At 43.3% G+C, this 10,426-nt stretch overlaps 1 protein-coding gene across 2 annotated transcripts; it reads right to left on the minus strand.

Moving 5' to 3' along the window:
- Positions 1-224: 224 nt before the first annotated feature.
- On the minus strand, positions 225-10,348 carry rpl39 (ribosomal protein L39). Of its 2 annotated transcripts, none has more exons than XM_072579935.1 (3): positions 10,205-10,348; positions 8,517-8,620; positions 225-434 (listed from the first exon to the last, which is right to left on the minus strand). In XM_072579935.1, the coding sequence occupies exons 1-3, from the start codon at positions 10,205-10,207 to the stop codon at positions 386-388; spliced, it is 156 nt and encodes a 51-aa protein (XP_072436036.1). In that variant the 5' UTR covers positions 10,208-10,348; the 3' UTR covers positions 225-385. The 2 variants fall into 2 exon arrangements, with proteins under 2 accessions (XP_072436036.1, XP_072436035.1); XM_072579934.1 differs by lacking the exon at positions 10,205-10,348 and adding an exon at positions 10,066-10,180.
- Between the last annotated feature and the right edge of the window lie 78 nt (positions 10,349-10,426).

Raw genomic sequence — 10,426 nt, forward strand, 5'->3', positions numbered from 1 at the left:
TCGAGTGTCAGAAATTGCTGGAAATATTAACACTTCTGGTCCAGTTTGGAGCAGAAATGTTAATTCTTTCTTCATGATGCCGCCTGATCTTCAGCATCTGTAGTTCTTTGGCTTTTCAAACACCGAGGAATCTATTTGATTTCAGCATTTTTCCAATCCAAAAGGAAGCCAAATCGTACCAATGAATGTACTTCAGGTTAAATTGCAGTGAATGACAACCAGACAACAATCTCAATATTTATTTTCCACAATAGAAAACAGGAGACAGGGAAAAAATTGCCATTTGTGTGGTCAACTTTTGCTCAAATCCATACTTCCACGACTCTGTACGAAAAAGCAATCGGGAAGATAGTTGTTGATAGTTGTACGCCAGCAGTGAATTCTTTTACAGGCCCAGCTTAGTTCTTCTCCAGTGTCTCCTTTTGGAGTTGTACCTATAATGTACAAGAAACAGTTTCCAAATGCAAGCAGAAGCAATCATTGAACAAATTTCAACAAATATTTGCTTCTTAGTAGCAGTGTTTTACTTAATTCGTTGTGCTGAACAACATTTTACATGCAATGCAGTTTGCTAGACATGTAGCTGTTATTACAGATCTCACCACGAGAAGGCAAGACCAGACAGAACATCAATAGCCTTTGATTTTAGCAGGGTAAATGACAGCACATCACTGAGAGAAGTACTGCAATTGCAGACCTGCTTTCAAAAGGGAGAAAAGAGAGTAAGATATAACAATCTCACATCAGTAAAGCACTTCACATTTCCAGTCAGAGACCCTACATCAGAAATGGGGTAACAGACATTAAAAATTAGCTATTTCTGTCCACATACATTGCTTATTTTTTGAATGTTACCAGCATTTAGTATTTTCATTTCAAATTTCCAACATCCAGAGTGACAAAAATAAAAAGTCACTTTTGTAATTAAAACAAGGACTATTGATGCCCTCTTGGTAAGACACTTTGATCCAGATCCATTCTAGCTTGTATCAAGATAGTGCCAGCACTGAGTTAGGGATAAGGGGTTCTTTTTCAAGTTGGCAACCTGTGCTGGGACCACACTGTTTACAATATATATTAGTAATCTGGAGGAAGGAAATGAATGTACTGTAGCTAAATTTGCAGATCTCTCAAAATAGATGGAAAGGTAGGTTGTGAGAGTTGAGATATTCTGGATGCCCAAAATGTCGATTCTTCAGTGAGCCTCCAGACTCCACTGAACTTCCAGAGGCTCACTGAAAATGTTAGCTTGTATGGTGACGAAACATCTGAAAACGAACCTTTCAGCTGTTATTTCGGGGGGGTGGGGTCCGTCAGAGTATAAAAGTCAAAGGTACTGGTGAGTCCACATCTGAAGTACCTTAAGCAGTTTTGGTCCCCTTATTTAAAACATGCTATTTCACTGAAGGATAATCCCCCATAATGAAGGACTGTCTAATGAACAAAGAGTAAACAGGATCAGACTCTACTCTCTGGAATTTAGAAGAATGAGATGTGATCTCACTGAAACATTTAGGATTCATAAGTGGCTTGAAAGGTAAATGCTGGGAGATGTTTCCCCTCATGGTAGAGTCTTGCACCAGAGGCATAGTCTCAGAATAAAGGATACTAATTCAAGACATGTGGAAATTCTTTTCTCAGAGGCTTGTGAGCCTTTGAACTCCTAGCCAGAGAAAGCTGTGGGGGGGCAAAGATCTCATGTATGCTGTGCCGGAGATAGTTCCACTTTCCTACTACAGACCAAGAATCAATGCTGGATCAGCCACAATCCAATTAAATGGCAGAACAGGCTCGAAGGACAAAACAGAGCTTAAAAGTGTATTGCTGGAAAAGTGCAGCAGGTCAGGCAGCAAAGGAACAGGAGAATCGACGTATCAGACATAAGCCCTTTGCCTGTTCCTTTGCTGCCTGACCTGCTGCGCTTTTCCAGCAGCACATTTCTAAGCTCTGATCTCCAGCATCTGCAGTGTTCACTTCCTCCTCAAAGGACAAAACAGCCTACTCCTGTGTTTTTTTATGGTCAAGTTGTCTCTCTAGACTCTCCTGCTGGCCAGGAGCCAGACCTCACTGCAACACCTTCCTCTTCTAGGCAGATTCTTAACCTTTCTCCACATCAAGTATTCAGATAGGCAACAGCTAGAAGATTAATTACTTGGGATCTACCTGAGACTAAGAGGAGGTTTAACATGTTTTGGGGAGAAAACTGTCAGTATCCAGTTCACTACTTGTTTGCCCAGGTTAACGTACTAGGGACATGGATTCAAATCCCACCACAAGAGCTGGTGAAATTTAAATTAAAATTAATATATCTAAAGTTTAAAGCCAATCTTAAACCATCAACGAATGTGAAAATCCACTAATCTACCATCCTTACTTGGTCTGGTCTACATGATTTCAGACCTGCAGAAGTAAGAGTGGTTTATAAAATCATGAGGGGCATAAATAAGCAGAATAATAGAGGTCTTTTTCCTAGGGTGGGGAAGTTCAAAACTAGGAACATATTTAAGGTGAGAAGAGGAAGATTTAAAAAGGGACCTGAGGGGCAATGTTTTCCACACAGGGTGGTTCATGAATGGACTGCCAGAAGTAGTGGTAGATGCAGGTACGGTCACAATATTTACAAGACATTTCGATAGGTACATAAATAGGAAAGGGTTAGAGGGATATGGGCGAACACAGGTAAGAGGGAATAGGTTATTTGGACAAGGTGGACCAATGGGTCCATTTCCAAGCTGTAAGACTCAGCAGCTCCCAACCCACTGCATCCTGTTATGCTACTATGTATACATAAGCTGTAAGCATTGTAAGCCATATTACCAGGAATAATGTACAGAATTTGAACACCTGTACAATGACACAGTCTATGCTATTGAAGAGCAATTATTAAAGCCCCATTGTCACATTTTCTATTTGATTTAAATTGAGCAGAGGAAGCATCAAATTAATAAATGTACCCATTAACATGATGTCACTCCAGCTTTTGCTCAGAGACCAGAGAATCACGTGCTTCTAGGGCAGAGTCACTGATCCTCTTTTGAGGAATTAGAAGAATGAGAGGAACTTATTTGGATGCTACACTATTTCATAGAAACATGGAAACTGGATGGTGGGCCCTTCAAGCCTTCTCTGCTATTAAATCCTATAATGGCTGATCTGCTATCTCTATGCCAAATTTTCTTTCATTACTTTCTGCCCATACCCCTTGATGCCTTTAGCATCTTCTTTGAAGAGATTCAATGACTTGGCCCCCACAGCCTTCTGTGGTAGAAAATTCTACAGGTTTCACTACCCTGAGTGAAGAAAGATTCCTTCATCTCAGCCTAAATGGTCCAGAGACTGCTTCTTGGTTCCAGACTTGCTAGACAGGGAAAACATCCTTTCTGCAATTTTTTGTCATTCATTCACAGGATGAGGGAATCACTGACTCGACTAGCATTTATTGCCCACCAGAGGGCAGTTAAGTCAACCACATTGCTGTGGGTCTGGAGTCACATGTAGGGCAGACCAGGTAAGGATGGCAGTTCCCTTCCCTAAAGGGCATTAGTGAACCAGGTGGGTTTTTCCATCAACCAACAATGGATTCATGGTCATCATTACACCCTTAATTTCAGATATTTATTGATAATTTAAATGTCACCCTCTGGCATGGTTGGATTTGAAGCCAGGTTCCCCCTCTGCGTTAACAGTCCACTGATAATGTCACTAGACATTTACTTCCCCACATCTAGTTTGTCCAGCCTGTTGGATTTTTATATGTTTCAATCAGATCCCCTCTCACCCTCTAAATGCTTGAGACTACAGGCCTGGTGAGCCAAACTTTCCTTGTAAAACATTTTCATCATCAGCCTGGCAAACCTCCTCTGCATTCCTTCTGTGGTAAGTACATTCTCACTTAGGCAGGCAGACCAAAAGCTGCACATACAACAGGCCACGTAAAACTGCAGTATGTCATGCTTGACCTGAAATCCTCTTGCAATGAAGGCCAATATACAATATACCCTCCTAACTGTTTACTGCACATGCCTATGTTCATTGATTGGTTTACAAGGACACCCAGATACATTCATATTTTCCCTAGTAAGAGACTAGAACAATGGGATAGAGTTCAAACAATAAAAAGTTCCCCTCCCTCCCAACCTCCTACTGCCCCATTTCCCTTGCAGCCTCCTTCTCCATCAACCTGCTCTTAATAGAAACATAGACAACAGAAGCAAGAGTCAGCAATTTGACCCAACAAGCCTCCACCACCATTCAATTTGATCCTTCAACTCAACACCACACTCCTGCTCTCTCCCAATACCCTAACACCTTTAGCCTCAAAGTTTATTTCTTTTCTGAATAAACTCAGTGACTCGGCCCCCCGCCACCTTATGTAGTAGAAAATCCCCACAGAGCACCGCCATTGGAGGAAAAACAGTTCTCACCTCAGTCCTAAATGGTCTCATCCTGAGGCTGTGATCTCTGGTTCTAGATTTCCCGAGCAGAATAACACCGATTTTGCAACTAGTCTGTACAGCGTCATCGCAGTTTTATACGTTACAATGAGATTCCCCCTCATTCTTCTAAACTCCAGTGAATAGAGGCCTAGTTGACCTAATATCATCTTGGATGATAAATCTGCCAATCCAGGAAGCATTAAAATAAAATATTCATGTTCTGAGGGGTCACTGGACTCAAAATGTTGACTCTGCTTTCACTCCACAGATGTTGCCAGACCTGCTGAGTTTCTCCAACAATTTCTATTTCCTGTTCAACCTATGCTACACTCCCTCTATGGCAAGTACATCTTTTCTTCCTCCTTGCAGCCTCCTCTGATGAAGAGTCCTGCCAGACTTAAAACGAAAACTCAGTTTTTCTGTCTCCCCAGATGCTACCAGGCTCGCTGAGTTTCCCCAGCATTGTGCTTGTTTCAGATTTTCAGCATCTGTAGTGTTTTGTTTTTAGATAATCTATGTACAAGTACACACAATTGTGCAGACAAGAGCCATCAATACTGAAAACACAAGAATTGGGAGCAGGAGCATGCCATTTGACCCCTTGAGCCTGCTCTGCCTACCAATAAGATTGTTGCTCTTTGCATGTATAATTCAAACAGGAATTAAAAGATATACCATAAGACACTGGAGCAGCAGTGGGCCATGTAGCCCAGTGATTCTGCTTTGCCATTCACAACTGATCTGATCATCCTGAACTCTACTTTCCTGCCCTTTCCTCATAACCCTTGATTCCCTTACTGTTTAAAAATCTATCTCAGCCGTGAATATAATTAACAACCGAACCTCTATAACTGTCTATGGTGAAGAATTCCAGTTTCACCACCCCAAGAAGTAATTCCTTCTCCAGTCTTAAAAAGGCAACCCCTTTTTCTGAAATTATGCTCTCAGGTCCTATACTCTCCCACAACGAGAAACAACTTTTCCACATCTACCTTGTCAATTCCCCTATGAATCTTCTACATGGATATAGGTTTGTTCGCTGAGCTTGAGGATTTGTTTTCAGACATTTCGTCACCATACCAGGTAACATCTTCAGTGAGCCTCTGGATGAAGTACTGGTGGTGTAGCCTCTGTTCTATTTGTGTGTTTAGGTTTCCTTGGGTTAGCATTCCAACCGGAATTCTTATCAAAAACACATTAACTTAGATCCCATTTAACATCCCCTGAAAAAAAAGAACAGGAAATGACATTGTCAACCCAAGGAAACCCAAACATAAATAGAACAGGGGCTACACCACCAGTGCTTCATCCAGAGGCTCACTGAAGATACTACCTGGTATAGTGATGAAATGTCCAAAAATGAACCTTCCAGCTCAGCGAGCAAACCTACACCCAGAACCTCAACCTAAACTACAAATCTTCTCAAAACTCACTAATCTTCTACATTTCAATAGGATTGCATCTCATTCATTTTAAAAGGTCCAATAAGTACATGTTCAACCTCCCCTTATGGAGACAATTCCTTCATACCTAGGCTCAGCCAAATGAACCTTCTCTGGACTGCCTCCAATGCCAGTGACGGTTCCCTACATAAGGGATCAATGTTTTAACAGTATTCCAAAAGTGGTCTAATTATCGTATTATATAATTTTAAGAAATTTGTACTCCATTTCCTTTGAAATAAAGGCCAACTTTCCACTCATCTTTCCCATTACCCACTGAACGTAGAGTCATAGAGAGGTACAGCATGGAAACAGACCCTTCGGTCCAGCCCATCCATGCCGACCAGATTTCCTAACCCAATCTAGTCCCACCTGCCAGCACCCGGCCCATATCCCTCCAAGCCCTTCCTATTCATATACCCATCCAGATGCCTTTTAAATGTTGCAATTGTACCAGCCTCCACCACTTCCTCTGACAGCTCATTCCAGACACTTATCACCCTCTGCATGAAAGGTTTGCCCCTTAGGTCTCTTTTATATCTTTCCCCTCTCACCCTAAACCTATGCCCTCTAGTTCTCGACTCCCCAACCCCAGGGAAAAGACTTCGTCTATTTATCCTATCCATGTGCCTCATAATTTTGTAAACCTCTATAAGGTCACTCCTCAGCCTCCGACACTCCAGGGAAAACAGCCCCAGCCTGTTCAGCCTCTCCCTATAGCTCAAATCCTCCAACCCTGGCAACATCCTTTTAAACCTTTTCTGAACCTTTTCAAGTTTCACAACTACTTCTGATAGGAAGGAGATCAGAACTGCACACAGTATTCCAACAGTGGCCTTACTAATGCCCTGTACAGCTGCAACATGACCTCCCAACTCCTGTACTCAATACTCTGACCAATAAAGGAAAGCATACCAAACGCCTTCTTCACTATCCTATCTACCTGCGATTCCACTTTCAAGGAGCGATGAACCTGCACTCCAAGGTCTCTTTGTTCACCAACACTCCCTAGGACTTGACCATTAAGTGTATAAGTCCTGCTAAGGTTTGCTTTCCCAAAATGCAGCACCTCGCATTTATCTGAATTAATCTCCATCTGTCATTTCTCAGCCCATTGGCCCATCTGGTCCAGATCCTGTTGTAATCTGAGGTAACCCTCTTCGCTGTCCACTACACCTCCAATTTTGGTGTCATCTGCAAACTTACTAACTGTACCTCTTATGCTCGCATCCAAATCATTTATGTAAATGAGAATAAGTAGACTTGTACGCTAGTTTTTTGTGATTCATTCACAAGGATTCCCAAATTCCTCTGTACCGCGGCTTTTGCAATTTAAATGATGTTCAGCTCCATTATTCTCCCTGCGAAAGTGCATAATCTCTCATTTTGCCACACAATATTCCATCGAACAAGTTGTTTTGCTGACTGGCCTAATCTATCTATAGCCCGCTGCAAATTGTTTGTGTCAGCCTTACCACTTGCCTTCCCACCTATTTTTGTGGCATCTGCAAACGTAACGTACTCATGGGAAGACCTTGGAATGGATCTTTGAGCAATAAGTGTTCACAACAGTTAAAGATTACTACTCAAGATGGGATTGAAGTCAAAGGAATACAGGAACAAGCATCAGAAACAATGAAAGAACAGTGCGCAGTGCATGGGATCTCTGATATTGTAATACCGGAACAAAGGATTTAGGGCCATTTGGTCCCGCAAGCCTGTTCCTCCATTCGACAAGATTGTGGCGGACCTAGTCAACGTCTAACTTCTCTTTCTTGTCTGCCCTCCACAGCCTTGACTCCCCAATCAAAAACACATCCAAGTCAGCTGTGCCTAAATTCAATGCTTCTGCCACCTGCATTGACTTCTGAGAAGTGTTTCCCAGGCAAACAATCCTGCAAGAGAAAATAATTCCTCCTATCTGACCTAAATGGGAGACCAGCCAAATATTTAAACTGTATCATCCAGGTAAAAACAATGACTGCAGATGCTGGAAATCAGATTCTGGATTAGTGGTGCTGGAATAGCACAGCAGTTCAGGCAGCATCCAAGGAACAGTAAAATTGACGTTTCGGACAAAAGCCCTTCATCCAGTACCGGATTCCTCAAAGGGGAAACATCCTGTCGGTATCCAAACTGTCAGCTCCCCTCAGCATTTTGTACGCTTATACCAGAACATCACTTAATTTTGTGCACCAGAAATAATGAGCATCCACTGATACACCAGGGTGGGAATTTTCAGGACAGGCATGTTTACATGCAACATGAAGCAATGCAAAAGCCTCAACATTGGAAACTTTTCACCAAGTCAGTCCTAAGCTGCCTGATATGATTCAATGAGGATCGGGTGGTCAGACAAGATTCCCAGATGTGGATGTTTTCTTAAAAAGCTAACACGCAAATCATAGCTCTGACCATGACGGTATGCTAATGATGGTTCAACCACTTAGGGGTAACATTATATGAACAAAGATCTCTTGTAGCACACTGAAAACTGGTTTATGATTCTCTGTTGAACTGAGAAAGGAATGCTAGCGAAAAACTTGACCAAAATCAGTTTTAAGGCGTGAGTTGAAAGGAATAGAGAGGAAGGGAATTTCAATGCACGAGCAGAGCCCAGACTCCACTGAACCAGTACCTGATCTTGTTGCCAGTTTTCATGCGGATCCACTGTGGAATTGGTCGGTTTTGCTTCATCTTCTTGGCAAGGACGCGCTTGATCCTGAATGTTTTATGGGATGGCTACAAGAATAAAAGAAACAAATGAACATTTGAACCACAACGTCTACAGTGACATCTGAAAAATGAATAAAGAACACTTTGTCAGTTGTGATTTTATAAATGGGGGAAGTGGTGCAGTGGGAACCTGCCAAACCTGTCAGGTGGGAGGATATTGCGTGGAGGGTACAGCTTTGCTACCATATGTCACAGTGGACCAGAAGGTGAAAGTTAGTCTTCAAAAAATAAAGATGAAATGATTAGATTAGATTACATTACATTACAGTGTGGAAACAGGCCCTTCGGCCCAACAAGTCCACACCGACCCGCCGAAGCGTAACCCACCCATACCCCTACATTTACCCCTTACCTAACACTACAGGCAATTCAGCATGGCCAATTCACCTGACCTGCACATCTTTGGACTGTGGGAGAAAACCAGAGCACCCGGAGGAAACCCACGCAAACAAAGGGAGAACGTGCAAACTCCACACAGTCACCTGAGGTGTGAATTGAACCCAGGTCTCTGGCACTGTGAGGCAGCAGTGCTAACCACTGTACCACCGTGCCACCCGCTAACTTATGGCACAAAGAGGGTCAACTTGGACCACTGCATCTATGCCACTCAACCCAGTCCCATTTTCAAGCATTTGATCTGTAGTCCTGAACGTTACAGCACTTAAGAGGTGCACGTCCAGGTGAGGTGTTTCTGCCTCCACTGCCTGAAACAAAAAGGGACACAGCTTCCTCACACTAGCAGCTGAGGCACCAGTCTCTATTGCAGGCCAGTCACAAAAACTGCGATGGTTAGTCACCTCATCTCCCTAAAGTGGAGCCAAAACTGGGGACGATTCTTGAGCCGGGGCAGCACAGATCGGAGAGCCCGGTGAATGACACAGAAGAGATGCTGGGCTTGATCAACTATAACCAAAACTGAAGGTACGGGGAAAACCTTTACAAAACACTTAGTTTGACAGGAGATGAGGTGCCATGTAACAGACCAAGATTCACATGTTGAACTAAGCAGCAAAAAGACTTTCAGACGTTTACAAGGGTTTCATTACAAATTCAGTTTAGCACAGTCGGTTTTCATATTTCCCTGCCAGGAATCTCCACTACCCCCACTGCACTTTTGGCAAGAGCTGTGTTTTCCCAGTCCCTGTTGCTCTGATAATAACTGCCTTGGTTGAACTTTGATGGGACTTGCATCTCTAACACTAAGTCACACACTTGGGGAGGTGGGGATGGAGGCAAGATGCCCAACTGTCCTGATGTTGTGTGGCCATCCCATATACTGACACCATTCGCTGAAAAGGCAGAGACACCTTTCCCCTCGCCTTGCTTCAGAAAGGTTTTTGGTGCGCGGTACCCATCAGGGCTGCACACCACAACACACACGGGTATGAGGCTGGATGAGCCACTCTCCAGTAGCTTAACGCCGGGAAGGAAAAATAAAATAGGTTATTTACTTCATCCTTAAGGCTTTCCGTTTCAATACACATGCTGAATGTTACAGCGGGCCTTTCCAGACGGGTTCACGATGTTTACTGAACGATACGCCAGCCCCAATGAGGCGGATGGCGATGGATTGTATCCGCTTACACTCACCATGGCGGACACCTTTCAGCAGTTACAACAGCCACCCCGAAAAGAAAGAGTAAGTGATGCCGCGGGGTCAGAGGTTAAATGCGGACTTCCGGTTGGGCCCTCGCGCCGCCATGTGGTCGCATGTGTCCAGAAAGCCGCCGTGGGTGAAGGCGAGTGGAGGGAAAAAAAGAATTCGCGTTGAGGAAATAAGACCGGAGCTATTCCGTACTACTTTTGCAAGGT

This window comes from Chiloscyllium punctatum, chromosome 10 (assembly GCF_047496795.1).
Source record: "Chiloscyllium punctatum isolate Juve2018m chromosome 10, sChiPun1.3, whole genome shotgun sequence".
Taxonomy (NCBI): domain Eukaryota; kingdom Metazoa; phylum Chordata; class Chondrichthyes; order Orectolobiformes; family Hemiscylliidae; genus Chiloscyllium; species Chiloscyllium punctatum.